The sequence below is a fragment of the Tachypleus tridentatus genome, chromosome 4 (genome assembly GCF_004210375.1).
Source record: "Tachypleus tridentatus isolate NWPU-2018 chromosome 4, ASM421037v1, whole genome shotgun sequence".
NCBI classification, from domain to species: domain Eukaryota; kingdom Metazoa; phylum Arthropoda; class Merostomata; order Xiphosura; family Limulidae; genus Tachypleus; species Tachypleus tridentatus.
Window position 1 is genome coordinate 89,699,970 of NC_134828.1, and position 23,607 is coordinate 89,723,576.

Below are 23,607 nucleotides of genomic sequence, written 5' to 3' on the forward strand. Positions count from 1 at the left end.
GTAAAAATGCCTGCACGCAGAATCAATGGAAGTAGATCTTGGGATTTGCTGGAAAGCATGTTAGGGACAGAGATGAGTATTGACGTCGATTCATCAACTTTTTTAGCAATGGATGTCAAAAACTTTTCATTTGGTTTGAGAACAATTCTTTTGGAGGCACAGAAAGATCCATCTGCACTCCCAATATAGTAGTTGAACGAAGTACAGCAGCATACGTCCAAGATGAAGTGGTGGACAGCAACTTTCAAGCCTCCGGGCAAGTAATGTTTTGAATCACCTCTTTTTTTGCTGCACCTCTTTTTCTTCCAATCATTTAGGGCAAGAATGAAAGTAGGATGGGTGAGAGCCATTGCAATTGATGCAATGAGGGTCTGTTTCACACTCAGAGGCATTGTGGTCCTTGCCACTGCAACAAGCACACATCAAGGAACCACTACATGATGCTTTTGAGTGACTGAACCGCTAGCACTGGAAACATATGAGAGGGTTTGGAATGTATGGCCATACCTTGCAATTAAGATAACCTGCCTTGATGGTGGCAGGTGGACTAGGTGATGTATATGTCAGAATGAGGACACTGGTCAGCACCATAATTCCATCTTTGCAAAAGGAGATATGCCTCACTGCAGAAACATCTTGGGTGGAGAAACCAGTGAGAATCTCTGACTCGGGGATGTTCTTCAAATCCCTCTCAACAATAATTCCTTGTGACAAATTCAAAGTAGAGTGAGGCATAACCTCAATAGGTATATCCCCAATTGCATTTTGAATGTAAGAGGAGTTCACTGTGTTGAGATGTGGAAGTTTTCACCAATATGACATCAAAGCAAAGCTTTTTGCCTGATGCTGGAGAGCCAGCAAGTCCCTCTAGTCCCTTCTGAATGAAAAAAAGGGAGACATTTGCCCTAAAGGTTTGTCTAAAAGAAAATGTAGTATAAGAAAATGAGGTACAGGTGTTACAGATGTTGAAGATTGCTGCTCAGAATCAAGAAGTAATTTACTTGTGGACTGTGTTTTTCACTATTTAATTTAAGTTTATATTTGGAGGATCCATAATAAAAAAAAAAGAATTTTTCAGTGCCTACTGACCCCACCAACCATGGAGCCCTAACAAAGGGATGCATTACAATGTCAAACAAGGACATTGCAGCAACACCAAGGTTTCGTGAGCACAAAACTCAAACACCAGCTTTAGATACAATGTCTACTACACCTGTTGAGAACATCTGACACTGGTACTTGGTTAATCTTAGAACAAGTGGACCAACCAACTGACCCTAGGGTGGCTACTCCAAAGCTGCCTGTCTACAGGAATTTAGGGCCAAAGTGGTATCTTGATGCCTACCAAATAAGGATGAATATATATTCATCAGGTCACCATGCATGGCTTCTGCAAGTGTCTGTTACCACACCACTGTGGCCATACAATATGTCAAAGACAATCTCATATGGCTGCAAAAAGAGTTGTAGTAGTAACTGCTTCTGTGCCAAAAAACAAGTACCATTTTATTTAATGTGCAAGTGTCATGAACTAGTGGTAAAATGTTCATGTGCACAGCACTTGGTACAGTTTGATGAAAATAGTGGTAATGAATCTGATGTAGATAACTGATGTCTGAATTTATTGTGTTCTATATCCATGTTTGATGTTACGTGCTTTTATTCATGTGTATCTACTTTTGAGATTCACATGTAAATTTATCCAGATGAGCATCTTTTTTCTCTGTGGATAAGTTATAAAAAGTAGTAGCTGGGAATACTATATATGATATTCATCCTCATTTGGTAGGCACTATTTTGTAAGACTGAATCTTTGAGTTTATTGAAATGTATCGACTCAGTATTCAACCTTATCATTTTCCAGTGTTAAATACATTTTGATGTTAAATAAAAGATGTTTTCACACTGTCATATAATACTCAGCCTTATCTGGAATAGTTCCCCTGTCCATTGTAACTACAATTTTGAGTTTGTACAATTGTGTTAAAATGTAATTTCTAATAATATTTTACTAAATTTATTGCATGATGTCAATCTAGTAAAGATCCTTTGATCAAACAAAGATGTAAAAATATAGTTCCTGTTAAATTTTAAGGTTGATAAAGACATTTGGATAATTTTACATTCTCATGTATGTCATCTGTATAGATCAAAAGTGGGATATCCAAGCAATAAAATCTACCATCACAGACCATGCTGTAAAAAAAGCTACAATAACTGAGCTGCCAGGTTGTGCACCTAGAAAGTACTTTCGACTAGGAGTAAAATGAAATATTTATAACCTTTTACAGCAAACCCCTGTGGTTCCTTGGTTTCAAACTATTAACAGCCTTAAACGATTATAGATTTTAAAAATTCTGGTCCCCATTTAATTAAAATGAATCAAATGTACAAATGAAATCTTAAAATTTATTAACTTATAGTTTAACTTATAATGGAATACCTCATAACACCAAAGACTTTCAATGAATCTATTTATGAGCAATACTGAAAGGAAAATAAGATACCTGATTATAAACATGAAATATTGTTACTTAATCTAAAAAAATCCTATAAGGGTTTACAGCCTTCTATACAAGGGATGATGCACACACTTTCCTATTGCATCAAGGGAAATTTGGTATTATTTCAGTACTACAATTGATACACCTTATCCTATAGACTACTATATATACATATTACACACGAAACTAAGTTCAATAAAATATACTACTTTTATATTTCTATTGTCTATTTTACCTGAAAAAATTGATCTGAAGGATTAAGCATACCTTTCACAGCTTATACAATCTGCAAATGTTTTGTTTTATTCTACATCGAAAAATGTATGAAAGCTTAGTTTTTTTTTTAAATTAAAGAATGAGCTAATATCAGAGTAATTGTATGGTACCTGTAGCATTTGCTTAGTCTGGAGATTTTAAACTGTACTACATTAAAAATTATTGTAAATATCATGACAATATTTAATATTTAAATATCCTCTTTTTACTACCCTGGGAGCTTATCTAATGATAACTGTAACATAACTATGTAACTAAGAAAAACAGAAACAGTACCAGATTTTAACTAGAATCTCAGGTGAAAGGAAGATGAACTTACTAACCTCTATTTTACTGTTAGTTCCAATAATACTTTATACAGAAAATTTCTTGTCTAGTTACTGCAATTATAGTCATTGCACTTTACTGTTTTACAAAATGACAATATGTACTGTATAATTATTATACTAAATAATAAAAAAATGCCATCTTTTCCCTGACTAATGTATTAAGTGTTCCAAGTTCAAAAAAATCAGGAGTTGTAAAAGATGAGACAAAAACAAAAAAGTTGACATCTATTGTGGGGCATCTTGAGGTAAGACCCAAAGAAGAGCCCTTATTAAAAAATGCTAGTTTTAGTTTTTAAAAAGTGTTTTACCAGTAACTGCAAGTGGATTGACTCTTTAGCTCAGTTAATAAAGCACTCTCTTGTAATACAAACTGTCCCAGTTTCAAATCATATTTAGCACACATACAAAAACTGGATTGCAACATTAGTAGGATGTATGTTTTCTATAACTTCTGTTATAAAGAAATGTACATTTTAAACACATATACTACCAACACAGAAAATAACATCCACTTGTAAGTGTGCAACATAAACAATGACAACCAAATCCTTGCTGATGCCCTGGAAGTGCTTTAGCATGTGATCCTGACTTGGTTCAGGTATCTACACACTATAATCTTTTCAATTGTAACCAGAGGAGTAAATAATATTACAAGTTAAGTAGAAAATACTTTAAAATCATGTCTGATTGATAAAAATGTCATAATCCATAATGAGTAGTAGTTCATTTTTCAGGAAGTTATAAAGAATGGACTATGACTTTGATAAAGAAGATTACAGCTCATTTTAACACATTTCAAAGTTTAAAACATTTGAACTTTTCATACCATATTGTTCTTTCATTATTTTAAAAAAATCCTACAAGCTGCTTGCAAAATTAACAAAAATATCAAAGTTCAAATAAATAAAAACTCAGAACAAACAAACAAAAACACTAACATTTGTTCTTAATGTTTGATATGGAAGTATATGAAATGCATTTCCAATGTCTGATTTTTATAAGTTTTACATGAAAGCCACTGAAATAAGTTTTAAAATATATTTTTGAAACAGAATGATAAAAAAAACATAACCCAAATGCTTCTGAAACTGCTTTTATGGGGTTTAATAATTCTGTATCATGACTTCTTGAATTTGTCTTTTTCTGACATCATTGAAGAATATACTTTTTAATCTTTGAATATACCACTGAAACTGTTGTACAAATTAGTTTTCAAGTTACCAGCAACCCTAACAGTTAGTTACAATAATACAACAAAATGTTCTTTTTTTAAATTCCATTTAAGGTCTTGCTTACCTATCTAATCTTATCTCTTCTGCATCAATAACATCCTTGAGCAGTGTAAGTGGTTCCTCTCCACCAGTGTAGCCAGGACCCCAACGAAGAACCCTGGCAAGGTCGTTGCCTGTTCCAAGAGGCAGGATAGCACAAGGAGGGGATGAGCACTCTGAGTCTTGACCAACATTGTCTAGACACTGTAGTGTCCATCCTACTGTACCATCTCCTCCACAAACTAAAATCTTGTAGTCCTTCACTCGTCTAAACACATATAACCTGCATTATAACAAACATGGGTTTTAAAATTATAATGTATTATTTATACTGACTGTTTATAGTACTATACTGATTTGAGATCATAATGTGATAAAAACAATATGCATACATAATTAAAAGATAAAACAGTACATTTCAATAATATTATTTCGTTGTCATCAGATATAACACTAAGTATAAACTAATAAAGGTATCTAGAAATTTTTGACTTCAAAAAATAACAACAGGGCCATGATTTCCCCTGTACTGAATTGTAACATGGAAATCATTTGTTCAATGAAATAGTACTCATGCTACTAGCAGCATTAAATATCACTATTTGGTTTTGGAATTAGTTTTGCATGTTTTACTGCCAAGCTCCTCACTCAACTGAAACTTCATTATGTTGGTTTAATTGAAATAGCTGCCAATCTTGAACCATTCATCTTAAGGCTTCTTCATTTTCACACAATATTTAGTTCCTCTACCAAACTTCATCAAAATGGATTCACTCAGTTCTTTACAACTCATGAAAAAACAGATAACTTTGAGTTACACATACAGCTAGGAACAAGAACACTTAAAAAACAATTTAGTAGTCATCTGTAACCTGATATGTTAAAGTGGATCAAGATCATGTTGGGCAATAATATTTTCATTAACAATATTCTTTTTCAAAATCAAGTAATTTCTAATGAATATACTTTCTTTTATATAGATAAATTATTTTATTTATGTGTGTTGTTGGAATGGGATAAACTTTACAATAACATTTAATAAAAATGGGATTTCAGTCATCTGCATCTCTAGAATATTTTACCAACACCTACTGTACTCTGTAAACCTAACTAGGCTTAGCTGATGTATTGTCATTTCATGAAGTTTCCATAGCCTCCATAATGAAGTTTCCAAATACATAATTTAAGACTTTCAAGAATGAAAAGAATATCTAAGAAAACTATAACAATACTCCAAGATCTGTGGTTTGCTCTTTCATCTTCCAAGTTTTCCATTAAATCCATTTATCTTCTCTGCAGAAACAACATCCAAATCACCTAACCATAAATGAGTGTGAAAGTTCACATGACACTTTGTTCACTCTACTCTGACATACACAGTTTTATCCAATCATATTCAAGCTTTGCTGATGACTATTTTTAAAGCTGATCTTCATGAGTAATTGTTAACATCATATGCTGTGAAGCCATAAACAGGTGTGGTAAGAGACTGTACCAATAAAGTTGGAAAAAGAGAAGGAAAATCACTAAATACAAATCCTGGAGAGCTACATTCTAAAAAGATGATAGTTTCTTAGAAAAAGATAACCTTTGCTTTAGGATGGGTGTAATAATTCAATAAGTCTAGTTTCTACATGTAAGACTCATCGGATCTGTATAGAAATGCAACTCTGCATTTTTTTTTCTTTTCAAGTTATACTAAATAACAATAAATATATTAAATCCATATTTTAGTGTAAAAAATAGTTGAAATAGAGAAATATATTTATTTAAATTTTGAAACTTGACATATAGGTGAACATTCACTTAATACCTGAATGCTGCTCACTGAACTAGATAAAATCTGTCCAACATAAAAACCATCAAAGAATGCTTAAACAATTATTAATATTCTACTAATACTAAAATGGAAAGGTTATGTATTTAAAGCTTTTTTCTTTCTGAGTATTCTATCAATGACAGGTTCTTTTAGGTATCAAAACTGCGTTTAAATCCAAATCTGACAGAGAAAGATGAAAGTTGGTAACTTTTCAACATTTAATGCTTTTATCTTTGATATTTGTTTTGTTTTTTGAATTTCATACAAAGCTACTCAAGGGCTATTTGCACTGTATATTTAATAGAATTAAATTTGATTTAAACATGAATGACCTTCACCCTTTAACACTTTCATTATCAATTAAACACTGTTCTTGCTTCTCTGAGATTGTAGTTATCACTTTTGAATTATTTTACTAATTTAGTAATATATTTCTAATATTTTCCTAGTTTCTTAATTTAATATTTCACAAATTTGTTTAATATACACAAGTTAAAAATTATGCTTTCATTTGACCATAGCAGAAGTAAATCTGATTTTGTACTGTTTCTTTTTCACACTGTTCATCAATAAAAATACTATAGTAATAAAAGAAAAATATATAACATTGGAAAGTTGCTTTGTATTTTTCTAATTTTAACTTCAATTTTCAATTTGATCTCTGTACCACATAAATAAATTAATCCAGTCTCAAAGAATTAACATTTGATTTTGGTCCATACCTGGTCTTATGAAATTATTTTCAATTTCTGAGCTTGTTAGATATGCATGACTGTTCATTTAAAGTTTAATACAAGATTATTATTTGTTTTATTTTTCATGAGCAGCCAAAGTAAACTATTTTTAAAAGCAACAGATATGGCAAGTTTATTTATGTAACTATTTATGAATCATGTGTTGTGTAGTTGAATTGCTGCAAATTTATGTCATGTAGTTACATAAACCCAGTAAGTTTTCCTTGTTGTTTTAAGAGAGTATTGTTACATCATAATGTCTCACAGTCTGTACACAGTTCTAGACCTCGGTCAGGCAATACAGATACAAAATCTACCAAGTAAGTGCAAGTGTGCAAGTTAATGAAAGTAAGAGTGAAGTTAGATTGCATGATTGTATGTTTAGCTATGAAGTGTGTATAATGGAGATTTTTTAAAGTGTAATAATAGAGTGTAGAATAATAATTCCTCTTTCATAAATAAATGTATTGTGATAACAGAGTAGAGGATAATAATTTGTCTTGTAAAGGGGTATTCTAAAGTAAACGAACCCTCCTGTGTGGACTTTAATGAAAATGAGACAATTATTTAAAGCTTTGGTTACAAATGGGATAACTAACAACATAAATTTTTGTACAGACAGTTAACTTGTTTTGAATACATTATTTTAAAACAAGTGGATTGTGTGCTGTCTGTTTGTTCTTAAAATTTATTGTCAACAAGTCATTGACACCAACTGTAAAGAATCCAGCCCATACATAACATCACACGTAAAACCTGACAAAACTTATGTTCATACTTTGCATCATTCTGCAGCTTTGATAAAGATAGATCCATTGTTGAAAGCATTAGGATTTCACGGATTTTTAAAAATAATTTTGTCTTATTAGAGACAAAAATCATAGATACAACTTTGAATTTTTGCTGGGGGAAATCAAAGCTGCAGAAATGAACCCAATGACAACCACAGAGGTTCTTTCATGTGTTAACTTCACATGTGCATATCAAATTTCAAAAAAATTAAGTTCAAATAACAATCTTAACCTTATTTCAACAACTCTTAAGAGTTTTATCTTTAAACAACACACACTGATTATTTTTCTTATCCACTCCAAAGTATGAGTTCACATTTGAGTTATTCCATGTCAAATCATCCAGATTTTGGAAAATTTTCTATGTGGAAACTCAGCCACATCTGCATAACTGTAATGCATACACAATATATTTGCATTGCCATGTGATCTAACTAGTTATGCCAATAAATATGTTCAGAAATGAATTAATTCTTTCTTGTTTCTTACAACTTCATTATTTAACATTGTGAAAGGCTGGTTAGAATATTTCAGTGGGATTCATAAAATTCTAACAGGTATTTTTCAAATTGTATGGATATATTTGCACACAGTAACACACCTGAACTGAATTACTTTGTAAATAAAACACATACGGTCAGAGAGTACTTTAAAAATTATAACTCAAAAAGTAGGTTGAATACCATCTTGATTGTTTTTGTAGACCATATTCACAGATGTAAGAATATATGGTAAAAATCTGAAAAGGCTGAATAACTGGCGACACGGTCAAACTGTGGCCTGAAGTAGGACTATTTTTAGCTAAATCATAAAAAGCTGCATGCAACAAATTTTTTTTACAGGAGATCTAAAAGACATTTAATTACAACAATTGCTGATTTATCAACTGATATGTTATAGGAAATTTGAAAAAAAAAATCAGCTTTGTATCATATTAAGTCTTAGAGTTATGGCTTATTAAATAAACCAATGTTTTTTACAATTTTGGGTTTTCAGGTGATTTTACAGCCTCACTATACAAATCTTAAGAAAAATAAACTTAATTTGAGACCATTTTTGAATTCTCTGGGATTAATTCAGTCAGTGTAACAAATTTCAGCCTTCTACCATCATCATTCTTGCAGCTTTAAGCAGCCAAAGTTGCCCGAAAATGAATTTGTCAAAAATAACAAAAAAGTAATTAAATTTTACAGGGCTGTAAATCAGAAACTATTAGACATATTGATCTAATCTTTGGCAATTTTTAAAAATATGGGTAGATGAGCACATGTGAATATTTTCAAGACATTCTGTGGGAGTCACCCTGGATGATTTGACATGGAATGACCCATTTGATATTTACATAAAACACGAACTCTTCAATTTTCATTTTCTGTTAGTATTATTACTAGTACAGAGCTTCATTTCTACCATTTGATAATATTACAGAAAGTGATATGAACAATTACTGATGATGCACAACTTTGAAAATAACTATACATGCTATTTAAATCGGCTGATTACAGAAAGTGATGTGAGCAGATATTTACGGTTTTGTGAGAGAGTTTAAAAGAAATATCCAAAGATTTTTAAGTTTTAAAAAAGTTTCTTCATAAATTATTTTCATTCAAGAAAAAAAAATATCTTTGAAAGCTATATGTTTTGTTTTAATAATCAAATCATCAGATCAGTTAGGTTTGTAATGCTACAGTTGCACGACAAAATTCACATCTATTTAATATTACTATTACATCTATTGTAATTCAATCAATGAAAATAAATAATTTATTAAAAACAAATTTTATTTATGAAACAAACTGTTCTTTACAAAGAACCTAAACAAAAGCATTGTTACCAGCTTTTTAAGTAATGGTGATGCAATTTCAGTAGCTGCCAAGTTTTAGGAATCTGTCTGAGTAAGACTTTTGAAAAAGTAAACTTTCTGTGTGTATAGTAGTACTGTGAATATCAAAGGGGTCTCATTTTACAAGCAAAATTTTTCATTCTGGTACATTTCTTCAATCAACATGATGCTGTGTTTGACCTGAATCTAGCCTGTCACTTAAACATAAGCCATTATAGAAAGCTACTATTTTGACTAAAACAAGAAATTCTTTTTTACCAATACATGTGACAGTGTGAATGGGCTAAAGATGTACAAGAATCATGCTCAATGCAAGAACTTTGGTGACTGTTCTGATAGATCTTTGCCAGTTGTTTGACATATTTATTGTCAATTACATTTGAAAGTGGTGGCAACTGCATGTGACAAATAAAGTATGAAACAAAGAAACTAGTCAATGATTAACAATGAAGATAAAATATACTAGATGAATAACAATAACAACAAAAAATTGAGAAAAATGGAAGAATTTTCAATGTTTTTTCAATAAGTCTTGTAATTTTAATTTAAATAACTTTAAAACTCAAAATAATTATTTAAAAAACTCAAAATGTCATAGTAGTTATTTTAAGCTGAAACTAGTTGCATATTGTAAGTTTGTACTGTGTTTTATGCAACTTATTTACGTATCTTGTGTGAGAAAGAAAAAAACTCAAAATTTCAGTGACTCCCCTTGGGTCCAAAAGGATAAGTTCAGGGAAATACAATAAGAGGTTTAAAATGAATATTACACAAAACAACACTGCAGAGATAATATAATATAAAAATAATATTATATTATATAATAATATAATAAGAATTATATTTCATTTTTAACATATACCAAGTCATGTTTCTGCTTCATATTCAGACAAAAATGTTTTAAATGCTTTGCTTTCTATGAAATATGTATTACAATGACTTTCTGCCTTTGCATTGTACTTTAAGTGTTTTACTCAAAAGTTTCCAAGCTCTTAATTTAACAATAATGTACTAGCTATTCAACATGGAAGAGGTTACAGAAAGTTTCACACATTATTTCTTACCAAAGTTTTTATCATACAGTCTACAAGTTTTAAGAAATTAGGGAATAATCAGCTCACCCTGGAAGAGGTCCACCATTTTCAAGATCATACACTTGATAAGGATTTAACAATTTCCTAAAGGATGACAATAACTCCAGTCCTTGACAACCGCCACTCTTCACATTAACAAACACTAACAATGGCTAAAAACAAACAACATTGAAATTGATATGAATGATCCTTAAAGTTAAGAGCAACAAATAAACACAACAATTATCATTATTATGGTACAGAATAGAAGTTCCCTCAATTAAAGCCAGACTGAAAATAAAGAAAAACTGTAAGATTAAACCCAGCAAAAAAAAAAAGAGAAAAAGATAACATTAATACATATGCTCTGCATGAAATCAATTTTAAAAGAAATACTTATAAAATCACTTCAGTTATCAACAGATGATACTTCTAACTCAAGAGTTGTTAAAAAGACATTTATATATATATATATATATATATGAAAGAGTCATTTCTGTTATTTACTTTAATTATTATGTGAAACTTCTGGCTATGAGCCTGGTAGATTACACCAATCTTGTGACTCCAAAGTGTTCATCAGAGTTTCCAAACTATAACTTTTGATATGCTTTGTATCTTCATGAAGTTTGGCAAGCTTTCAGTAAACTTTACAAGTTTTTTGTATGCAAAAACTCAGATTACTTAATTAACTATTTTTCCTAAATATCTGTCCATGAATACATGGAATATGTGTTGACTGCTACAAGGGCATAGAGATTTTTAGTTCTTTAAAATACAGGGTGTTTGGAAAGTCACTGTGCATTTATATATTTATTAACAGATATGTTTCAATATAGAATACAGGAAGTAAATATGAATGACAATTATAAACAATGTTGAAAGTGACCCTGGATCCTTCTTATTTTGTTTCTAAACACTGCTATCATTTGCTGGCTTAAAATGGACTGAATGAATGCTGTTATCGCTGCCTTCAAAACTGCATAGTGTCTTTCTGAACACCTTGTATAGCTTAAAAAAACATTGTGCCAAAAATCTACCATTCAGGCTGACATATTTTATCACCTTAATGAAGGCAACAACTGTTTTTCACATTCATTCTACTTTACCAAATTATATTGCAGCTAGAATAAAAAGGCAAAAATCAAACACATTGAAGGTTTTCCCTTCTGCTGCCTTTTTTCTATGGTAATATTTCATTTGCCAACTTTGTTTACCATTCATTCTACAGAAGTAGATACAAGATCCATCACCAAAATACACACCTCATCTGTATATTAGCAAAATAGGGGCAGAAAATAATGTGATCTGACTTTACATTTCTACAGTAAATCTAGGTATAGCAAGCTAGTAAGAATAGTTATTTTATATCAGACTACCTCCACAGGTTATAAATATAAGCTTTATCCTATTATATATTATAATGCGACATTTTATTAGAAAGTGCAAAGTACATATACGGAGTTGAATTAAAACAATCTCTTTTACCTGCTCTGTGAACTCCTCTGCATGCAATTTAACATGCCCCCAATTATCAGTTTTTATAAACAGACCCAAAATTATTGCTCACCAATTTAGTTTTCTAATTTATCAGTCATTTAAACCTAAACTACTATTACTCATACCATTTGAATGTTAGTTATACAGTTGAGAGAGATACACCTGTTATGTAATCCTACTTTTAAGGACTTTTTTTCCACAAAAATAACGTGATTTGTCACTAGTATATTCCATACATACTACACCCTAACTATCTACACATGGTGGAACTAAATATGGTAGGGAAAGCATTAGGCACACAACATATTCCTCTCAGAAGTAAAACTGGAATAAGAAAGTTCTTGCAATTTTATGTTCAGTGATTTTTTATTGAAAAATATACTCTTGCCCTTTCCATTATTGATAACAACAAATGTTTTGACTGTCGTGTATAACAGTATGACAGAATTTGAGTATCTACACAAGAAATTTGCATAAAGGAATCACATACTTAAAAACAAAAAACTAATTTTATTACAAACTCCAAATGAGTATATCCAAATAAACCTTGTTACCTGTACTTAGTATAGGATAAATCAAATTATACACTTTTCAGATTGAATTTAGACTAATATTTTTATTTACTCAAATTAGCTGTACTAACTGTTTTGAAAACAAACAACTGTAAAGGAGAACACATGGGATTACAGCAACGTGTTACTTTGGATATTTTCATGTGAAAAAGTAATAGGACAATCATCTAATAACAAATTTTCCAAGATATGTGTTTACTAACTGATCACAAATGGTTGAGGTATACTCATTATTTTTGCATTTGTGTTACTGCTTTGAAATCACTTCCTGAGAACCAAAGTATGAGGTACATTTCACAAAAATAGAACCTTCCAATTATGCATTTTAAAACATAAATAATACATGATTAACTGAGATATAAAAGTAAGACCTAAATATAATTTAAGTGTCAAACTATTACATACCTCGGTAAGAAACAACCATAAGTGCTATTGTCAATCAAGCAGCCAACAACACCACAAGCAGTTACATCTATCCTATCAGGAAAACTCTATGCCAGTTTCAAAACAACAGTTAGATTGCAGTGAAAGATGACCTCTTTTTAATGACTATATTCTACAAGGTTCAAGCAAAGGCACCTGTCATAGTTTGACAAAATGTATTATTTGTTAATGCTATATTTGTCCAAAGAACTTTGGAATGTAATGTCAATAGGGCAAGTAAACAAACTTATTGTTTAAGCATATATCTACAGGGTGGCCCGTAAGTCCCTACCCATCCATATGTTATGTTATATTCAATTACGCATGTATTATAAATTCGTTTCTTTTTTTTTCTTCAGAGAAATATGGCCAATGTAAGCCCATTTACACTTGAAGAACATATTGTGACAAGTACGTCGCATAATATTATGCAGCGAGAATGAGGGACAGCACACAGGTACACTAAATACACAAGATATATGGATGGGTAGAAACTTACGGTCCACCCTGTATATGACTGACATTATCTTAAACAAGACTGAGACTGCCAAAGTTAAATTTTTTCACAGCTCAAGGGTTATGTGACAACACATCTGAAATTTTGTAGTTTTTCTGAAATAAAGGACTTAAAACTTAGATAATATAAAATTTTCAGTAATACCTTATAATATTTTTTGTTCATATACACTGATAATAAAGGTGTTTAATTACATTTTTAATGTGGCACAATGTCTTGTATAGAACAATTTAAAGGGAAATCCTGTGCAACACAGTTAAAACATATTTGTAATAATATATTGGAGGACCACTCTTACTAGTGGTCTTTGAAAGGAAAATTTTGTGATAAATTTAACTAGTGTTTTTGTTTGTGTGTCTGTTTCCAAAAGGGATCATCCACAAATACAATTTGGAAACAGGGCAAATTAAAAATATTCTACAAATAACTAAATTTACAGAGATAATTTGTGAAATAATTTTTACATGAATTTGGAATTTTAAAGTAACATATTAGAGCAGTTTAGTAATATTATTCATATACATGAAATATTCTGTCTGGGATAACATTTGCCTGTGTCTGGCTTACCCTGATTCCTGCTGGGATCATCTCTGGGGTAATACTTGGTAATAAGAGGACTAGAAGGTTTTTATCATCAAAGCTACATTCTCTCAGCATATAAAAGGCTTTAACTGCTATGTCTGCATTGTCATAGGAAACAATCAGTGAGCCATATTCATAGTAGATTGGTCCAATCTGTTTGAACCTGTAAGCTGTAAAATTAATGATAAAAATGCAAAATAGCATACATGTAAAATGCAGGGTTGCAAAAAAACAAAAAAAAAACAGTCATCAACAGTTTCTGAACATCTTTTATTTTCATCACATTATTATTGCTTAACTTAAAAACATAATATACTTCAAAGTAATAGTGTCAGTTACCAGTACAGATCTAAAAAAAATTTAGTCCCTGCACATGTAATTTCACAACCTCATGTTTTAATAATTAATTATATTCATGCACAAAATAGTTACAGTTATCAAACACATGAATATGCATTATAAAATATTTACTGGTCAACAGTTTACTAACTACCCTGTAGAACAATTTTCATAAAAACAAAAAAATCTTTTTTAATGCCAACTTATGCAAAAGTTATGAAATGGCTTCTGTTGCAACAAAAGCTTTTAATACAACTATTATGCCAAACAATATATAAATAGCTCACATTACATCTTTCAGAAGGCTAAATGACCACATCCATCACCAAAGGTAAAAAATACTCGAATTACATTTCATGAATAATTCTACCACTTATGTCTTCATCGAGAGACATACTGTTTTTATATTGTTTATCTTCTAAACACTTTTCAGTTGATTGCCATTTCTTGGCAGATTGATTTGAAACTTGATAAGGTTATACCATGATCCAATATACCCAGATATATTTTTATATATTTTTTATTTATTTAAGTGTTTTGAAGAATTTTATATGGTAAAATGTAAAACAACCCCAAATAATGTATATTTTGCCACAAAATCATATTTACAGCAATCAATATGAAAACTGGTACAAATATAAATTTTCATGGGCTCAGCACACTGTTACACACAAAAAATACTGAACTTGCCCATTTAGAATCTTTATGGGAGTTATAGCTCACAAAAATCCACAACTTTAGAGTTTCAGGTGAATTATTCATTCATATTTGACTAATTTACATGGGATTTAGCACAAAGATGATTTTCTACAGGCAACAAAAACTAATAAACAAAAAATACTTAACTTTTCTGGTTTTAGCAATTATACAGTGTCAAGATGCAATGAAATTCATATTTAGTATGGTTTTTGACAATTACACCACCATATTTAGGTCAATTTATATGGAATTTGGTATAAAGGTATTTTTACAGACAATAAAGATACAGACAACATCAGAATGTTTGTTTTTTCCTCTATTTTTCAGTACAATTTGGTATTTTTGTGAACTATTCATTCATATACCAACCAATTTACATAAATTTTAGTACAAATACAACTTCATGCAGGTCCCAAGCTGCAATATAAACAGTTTTTGATATTGCTTTGTTTTTTTATAATTTTTATGGTGTTAAAATTCGCCATGTTGGGACTGTATGGCAGATATGTTACATTGAACCACAAATGTTGGCTTCTCTAATTTTAACACAATACATGGAACAAAATAATTTTTGATGGCTTTGATGACTGCTGATCAATACTGAAATTAATTAGTTAATATCAAATTTTGCTTAGTATCTTCCCAACATCCATGATTTGTAAAGACATTCATTAGTGATAATGAGGTAAATGATATATTTTAATTTTAAACGTTTTTTTTTTTAGCTTCAGACCCCAATATATAATTGTACCATACATGGCATTTTATAAACAAAACAGTTCCTGGAATATAAAGTAAAATTTCAAAATTGAAAGGAATACAAACCACCTCAGCACTCACAAAATAATGCAACAAACAGTTAACCAGAGAAAGAAGCAAGCTGAAGATACTGCAATGGAACGAGATTGTCACAAACCATTTTTTCAAATTAATCTTTATTCTTTGTTTTTGGTGATACCTCATCACTCTCTTCAGAATATGGTATCCTTGACATTTTGAAGAAAATGCCTATAGAGTTTTCAGCAGTAATTACCCCTCTCTCCACAGGCAACCTTAATTGTGCAAGTTACAATGTTTTTAGTGAGTTAGTTTTAAAATTTAATTAAACTAATTCTTGTGCATGTTATATCAATTACTTTAACAGAAAATTAGAGCTAATAATCCATATTTTAATATAAGCTTTAAGCTCTTAATTTTATAAGGCAATATAAAATATAAATGATTTTCCCATAGCGTGAGAAACGTGACTTTTTCACTCGGCATACCTTTTTGCCTGATTTATTTACAATCCTCCAACAAACATAAAATTTAACATAAATTACTTATTATAAAATTGTCATTGCTCAGGTAAAGCATATTTTTTACAGCCTTAAATTTTCTTTGATTACACAGCCATTAAATACAGAATCAGATCCCTCTCACTGCATGCACATGCCACATCTTTCCTTTCAAGATTTGTCAGTAGTTTTCTCTTATGTTTAATCCTGTATTACTTTCAACAACTATAAAACCAAGATTTTTATCCATAAAATAATCTACTGTATTACATTGTTCTTCATGCAGAAAAATCTTTCAGTTCAAGCTTCGTTCCCAAGGGTAACACACATCAACAACCTCAGATGAATTTGCAAGTTTTTTGTCACATAGCTAGACAGCCAGAAATATTATGGTAGCTATTACTTGCTTTTTACATGTAGTTATTCTATGCTCTTTCAGGCAATATCTAATTAAATAAAAATTACTTAGTCCACAACTACAATTAGTATAAAGAGTAGGGTTAACGGGGGTAGATGTCATCAAAAGTTGACAGAAAAAAAAAGGTTCAGCAAAGTACATTATTTCTTGTTTTACATATATATTCTTTATTTATTATAATAAAAGTAACTTAAATGTAAAACAAACACTTTTAGTTAATTTAGGTAAAATATATAACAATATCAATGTAATAAAAATTTTTCATACAGCACGCTTGTGAGTAATTTAACTCAACTTTGTAATATGAGATGCACATTTTCCAAGTGACTTACATTTACAACTTTTATCTTAACAGTGCAAATAGTAATAATAGTTAGATATGGTTAAAATAGTAATAAAATAATAAATAGATGCATACTGTTATGAATTTAAAGTTACTTAGGATAACCATAATTCTACATTACAACATGAAGTCATTCTAAAAGAAAAAAAGATGATTTTGTCACATAGTAGGTCCTTGGGATTGAGCTCATTTTGACAGTTTATAACTGGGTCAATGCTAAATGTGCAGTGCATGTACTATAAGTAGGTAGTATAATCTAGTTGGTTAGGTTACATGAACATTCCAAATATCATAAAGAGACAATCGCAAAGTGTATGTGTAAGTGATATGTACAAAAATTTTGAAAACACTGTATGGGACATTTGGCACGAGTTTCTGAGAAATAATAATAAAAAAAAACTGTCTTTGGTATATCAAACTGAAATGTTATGGCATTTTCACTGCATTATGAAAGTCATTGAAGACAATATACAACAGAAAGGAATGATTTGCACATAGTGTTAAGCACAGAGAAAAATGATTTACAATGGGGGTTGTTTAGAATGACAAGCTGCAATGTGAGCCTGGATATTTTGTCCCCTGTAATATATCAAATAAATAAATTTAAAAAGTGACAATAGAAAGACAACTTTTCAGTTTACAATATGTAACCATATGTACAAATTAGATTAAGAAATCCTTAGGGAGTAAAGACTATAAGAATAATAACATTATTTCTATGTTTATATATATTAAATGATCTATTAACAAAAAGAAAATTCATAATATTATCTTGTGATGTGAAAAAAAGATTTTGACATCCACTACTAGATCTAAATATGAGGAAATTACCAAAGCAAAATTATTTAATTTACACTTAACATTATTTAAAACAACCCATCCTGCTGTTTAGAACTATTTTATACTACTGATTTTCAAAAGAATGTCTACTTTTGAACTTAAACTAGAATGGCTTTGAAGAAAAAGTTTTCTGTACTTAAAAAAGTTCAAATGATAATGACTACGAACAGTAAAACTTATGAAACAGAAGAAAATGAAAATTCACCCAATTATGTAATAATATCTATTTATGTTGAGTAATCCCAAGGACGAATTTTTCATAGCATTCTGCTCTAAAGTTAAATGTTCGTAATATAGGATTAACCTCCATCATTTAACTGATTCTACCTTCATTTGAAGGTAACAGTAATGTACAAAGTAACTTAGAATATATGAACAGTTAGGAGAAACTTTAAAATGTTCACTAAAACTCTTAATCATATATTAACAATGATTTCATTATCTCTAATGCAGATCTTCCATAGGAACATAACAATAATGACAATTATTGATAAACGTAATATTTACAAGATTCTATGATCATGTGTTAAAATCTATATTGGCCACACTATTGAAAATGTGTGTTTTTTAAACTGTGCTTAACCAAGGACTTAACATGAAACCACTGTGTTTGAAATTATGAGAAGATAGTGGAAAACCTTCCATGAACAATATATTAATTCAGTATTGATTAAAGAGGAAGGCCATGCATTGGAGAAGCCCTGAGGAGCAGTGCTCATGAAACTGTTCAATAGGTGAACCAAGTTCCCTACATTTTTAAAAGCAAATTGATCCTGGTTTATTCAATGAGTGTCACAATAGCAGCATTGCTCTGATCCAACTACCATTTGCAATCTACAATGTAGCTCCTGAGTAATGAGACAGGATGATCCACAGGATCAGAATGCATGATCCACTGGTCAAGCAGTGACCACTAAAGAAACCTCATATATACTTGTCTCTAAAAGAAAGAACCATCTGCAGAGTAGGAGATGGAGACAGAAGTAAGGGCCTGATAACTCTCTCCATGGTTTGAAGCCTGAGAGGAGTTAGTTAAGCATGACTTAAGTGAGTATTGAAAAACACATGCCAAAATGGATGAGATATTGCATTAGCAGCAAAACGGATTTCTCCAACATGATATTGGAATTTGGAAGCCCAAATTTGATGTGATGTTCTGCTAACTGATGGGATAGATATAGTTGTCCATATAATAATGTGTGGAAAAAAAACCACGAAATGCAGGTGACAAGAGAAAGCTTGAACAACTTTGCAGAAGAAATGAGGCAAAAGATGAAAAGACTGGAGCAAGTGTTCTTAATCCTTAGATGGGCAGAGTAGAAACCCTGGAGATCAAGAAATAGCTATAGCCCAGCTGAGGTAAGTATTACCAGAAATACATCTTCAGTTTTGGAAAATATTAACTTTAGATGAAATTACACTTTTTAAATACATAAACAGTAAACAGCAATTTATTTTATGGAAATTAAGTAAACAATCAGATAACATCCTAAGTGAAGACTTGGGATCTGCAAGTTTCATACCAAAATTTTTGAGCTCTTTATTCCTCAATAATTTGAGTTCCTTGAACACATTTGTACACAGGGCCTACACGTTTACACATTCTGCACTGATAGCTTATACTTTGTGTTTTTTTGTTTTTTCTCACCTTTATTTATTTATTCAGCATATGGTATTTTAAAAAAATTTAGATATCTAGAATTGTTCTTGAACTGACATTTGAATTTTTCACTTTCATGTTGCTCATGCATGTTTAATCATCCTAGTAACACAAGATTAACTTCTGTACATTTCTCGCCATAATACTTGTGTTAAATGTATTCACTGGAACAAAAACATTGTATAATAGTTTAACAAGAAACAATATTTTCAATAGATTACAATAAAGTTAAAAGTGTTGAAGTATGAATTATGAATACTGTTCATATATAAAATGCTGCTATGAAATTTACAAAAACAATTCATGGTTCACATTTTGATTATAGTTTCTTGTTCCTATATATTACAAAAAAGTTGTAAAATACAAAAGAACTATCTTTATGATATCTTACATTAAAAAATGCAATACATGCTATTAAGATTGAGTGAGATAGGTTCAAACAGCACATGCACAAAATCTGGCAAATTAACAATTATTAAAGAAATAATTTCATGATAATAATTAGCAGTTATCCTCTCATTTATGTGACAAATTGTACTTACCGTCAACATACAAAATAAAAAATATATAACCAGCATCTTTAGACTGATATATAATGTCAAAAATAGTAGTAAAGTATCAATATATTTAATATGGTTGCTGCTTTAAAGCTTTGGTTTGTTTGGTTTATTTTGAATTTCGCTCAAAGCTACACAAGAGCTATCTGCACTAGCTGTCCCTAATTTAGCAGTACAAAAGGAGGGAAAAGGCAGCTAGTCATCACCACCCACTGTCAACTCTTGGGCTACTCTTTTACTAAAGAATAATGGGGTTGACTGTCACACTATAACACCCCCACGACTGAAAGGGTGAGCACGTTTGGCGTGATGGGGATTCGAACCCAGGAACCTGGGATTACATGTCAAGTGCCTTAACAATTGGCCATGCCAGGCCGTTTTAAAGCTAATTACTATTGTAGAATGATGTATCTTATATTATGATATTGAAAAAGCTGATTCAACACATTAAGATAATTTAATCTCAGCTGAATGAGCAATTCCCAATTTTTTATCATACGACACTTCAAAGTTTATTTTTGTAAAAAACAAATGATGAAACGGAAATGTAAGAAACAGAGAAACGAATTGCCATCTTATCATTTAATATATAAAGTGATCACAGGATTCAATATTCAGCTATATCACTGGCTTTTCCATGTAGAATACTCAGTAGCAGTGAATTTGTATATAATTTCTATCATCAGACAAGTGAGAAATGTTCCATCAATTATTTTACAAAACATTTAAATAATAATTACACGACAGGATTTATGAAGTACTCAAAATTTTGAATTATAATTTATTTGGCAAATACATGATGGAATACTCTCATACTGCCTCAGAAATGAACAAAGAAAAAATAGAATTTGCTATTACAAATGCCAATTAAAGACCTCAATATATCACAATAAGATTATGTTAACTTATAAACATATCTTGTAGCAATTTCAATAATGACATTATAGTATAAAAGTACAAGACAATTAACAAAAACCTACGTTTGCCCAACATATCAATAAGAATTTTTTCATATTGTCGTTGCGAAAGGTTTGGAGGGAGGTTACCAATAAACAATGCTACAGTGGTACCAGAAGATTCATCTTTCTGTTGTAAATAAAACCTTGTCAAATTCATCTGCCTAATTGATTCCTGGAAGAGAGAAAAAAAAGAGAGAACATGTGGGATTTTAAGAATATTTACCAACTTCAAAACTATATTCAAAATAAATCAAGTGTTAAATATATAAGCAAACCACATCAAAATAACATTACGATTCTGGCTATATTTCAGTGAAGTTTCCATGGATACTCTTAACTAACTGGATGAACAATTAAATAACATTAGGTTAAAACTTACTCTGGCAACATTTCAATGAAGTTCCCATGGATATTCTTGACTACCTGAATAAATAATTAAATAACATTAGGTTAAGACTTACTCCAGCAACATTTCAATGAAGTTCCCATGGATACTCTTGACTACCTGAATGAACAATTAAATAACATTATGTTAAGACTTACTCTGGCCACATTTCTATTAAGTTCCCAGGGACAATCTTAACTGTTCATGCGATAAACAAGTAAATAAAATCAAGACTTACTCTGGCTAAATTTCTAAGAAGTTCCCATGGACACTCTTGATTATCCATTATTCTTTCATGGACAGCTGCAGAAAAAAGTATTATCAACTTTTTTTTATATTACATGACTTTCTCAGATTAAAAAACATGGGATAAATGTTTTGAATAAATCAACTCTATAGAACATGAAGACTGACAGTTAAAAGTGTAGTCCATACTATAAAAAAAATAACATTTCTATCAGTCATCCAGAAGTCTTCAAAGTATAAAACCAAATTACTATTTGTAGAGTCCATAACTAAACCTGTAACATGTAAATTAGATACACTAGTTTCATTGTGAATGATTTGAGTTAAAATTTTTCCACACTTGATAAATTAATAAAAATGACACAGAACATGTCACAAAAAACTATTAATTTATTATTTATGTTATAGTTCTTGAAAAAAGAAATATTTATGTAGTATTTAATTTTACTTCAGTATGAAAATATTGTCACCATCTAATTATTCTATGCCAGCTATGATATTTTCAAGATTTAGTGAAGATTATCTTTTGATAAAAAATAAGACTTGAAAAAAATGAATTTATTTTTCTACAGCTGTTCAAATTTAAATAACTATATGGAAAAAAATTCCAATAGCTTGTGATGGTTATGTACTATTGCCAAATATTGCAATTTTCACTATAGTATACTCCTGTCAAGGAGAGTAAAGTTAATTTGAGGCCAAATATTTAGACAACTTTCCACTGGTTTTCCACTACAGATAGAAGTTAGCTTTCATTGCCTAATTTAAACAGATCATAGGCTCACAAAACCAGTAGAGCTACACTGGCAGACTTAACAGTATCTGATTGAAAGAGTAGTTTTTTTTATGAAAACAAATTCTAATTTTGAGATGTGAATGATTGTTAAATTTTGTATACTTCAAATCTTTATTTGTTAGCTTGTTAATGGTAGTAGGATATATATCATTGAAATTACAATGACTTTCTGTTTTGGAGTTCTTTTGTAATTTTTTGGTAGCCACAACCCTCATAGTGAGAATGAGATGATTTTTTTTTTACACTAACCAGAGGTGAGGTTTTGATGTCCTAGACAGTTTATTTTGCTATTTTTTCTGCTTCCATGCAGAATAGTGGAGGCCCATTTCTCGAAGCTCTTATGTCATTTTCCTCTATGCTGTTTTGACAATTTTGCCACACAAATATTATTTTTCAGAAAGGGGTGTAATACTTTTCAAAAAATACTGGCAGTAGCACACCTAGAACTTCACAATAAACTGAATATATAGGTGCTAAACATGTCAATCATAGCACCAATACAGCTTATACAAGTAGCTCCACACCACTGTGTAAGCATACAAAAATAATCAAACTAATAAAGTACAAGTATGGCTTTATATAATGTTTCACACCATTTCTTATCTATGCACTAGATTTTTAATTTAAATATTTATTTCTTTACTTAAATTTTCAGGGCATAAAACAGTTTTGTACATGAAAATCACTCATTTTCTCACTGTCATGCCAAGGAAAAATAAATATCTGGTATATGTAACAAATCAAATCACTAAAAGCATTAAAATAAGGAGGCTCTACAATTAATACCAAAAAAATATGATGGAACAGATTGTTCAACAGTGATCACAAAATGTTTTATCAAATGAATAACCATA

The 23,607-nt window shown here is 30.4% G+C and overlaps 1 protein-coding gene across 4 annotated transcripts in view; it reads right to left on the reverse strand.

Moving 5' to 3' along the window:
• Window positions 1–23,607, reverse strand: part of LOC143249662 (diacylglycerol kinase theta-like) — an 89,988-nt gene that overhangs the window by 26,074 nt on the left and 40,307 nt on the right. For all 4 annotated transcript variants that reach the window (XR_013027890.1, XR_013027891.1, XM_076499936.1 and 1 more), the window contains exons 12-16: window positions 21,950–22,014; window positions 21,348–21,498; window positions 14,220–14,404; window positions 10,689–10,813; window positions 4,406–4,663 (exon numbers count right to left, since the gene is read on the reverse strand). Coding sequence is in view for 2 of the 4 variants with exons in the window: in XM_076499936.1 (XP_076356051.1) it covers window positions 4,406–4,663; window positions 10,689–10,813; window positions 14,220–14,404; window positions 21,348–21,498; window positions 21,950–22,014 (784 nt within the window). In the remaining 2 variants the exon portion in view is untranslated. The remainder of the gene's footprint in view (window positions 1–4,405; window positions 4,664–10,688; window positions 10,814–14,219; window positions 14,405–21,347; window positions 21,499–21,949; window positions 22,015–23,607) is intronic.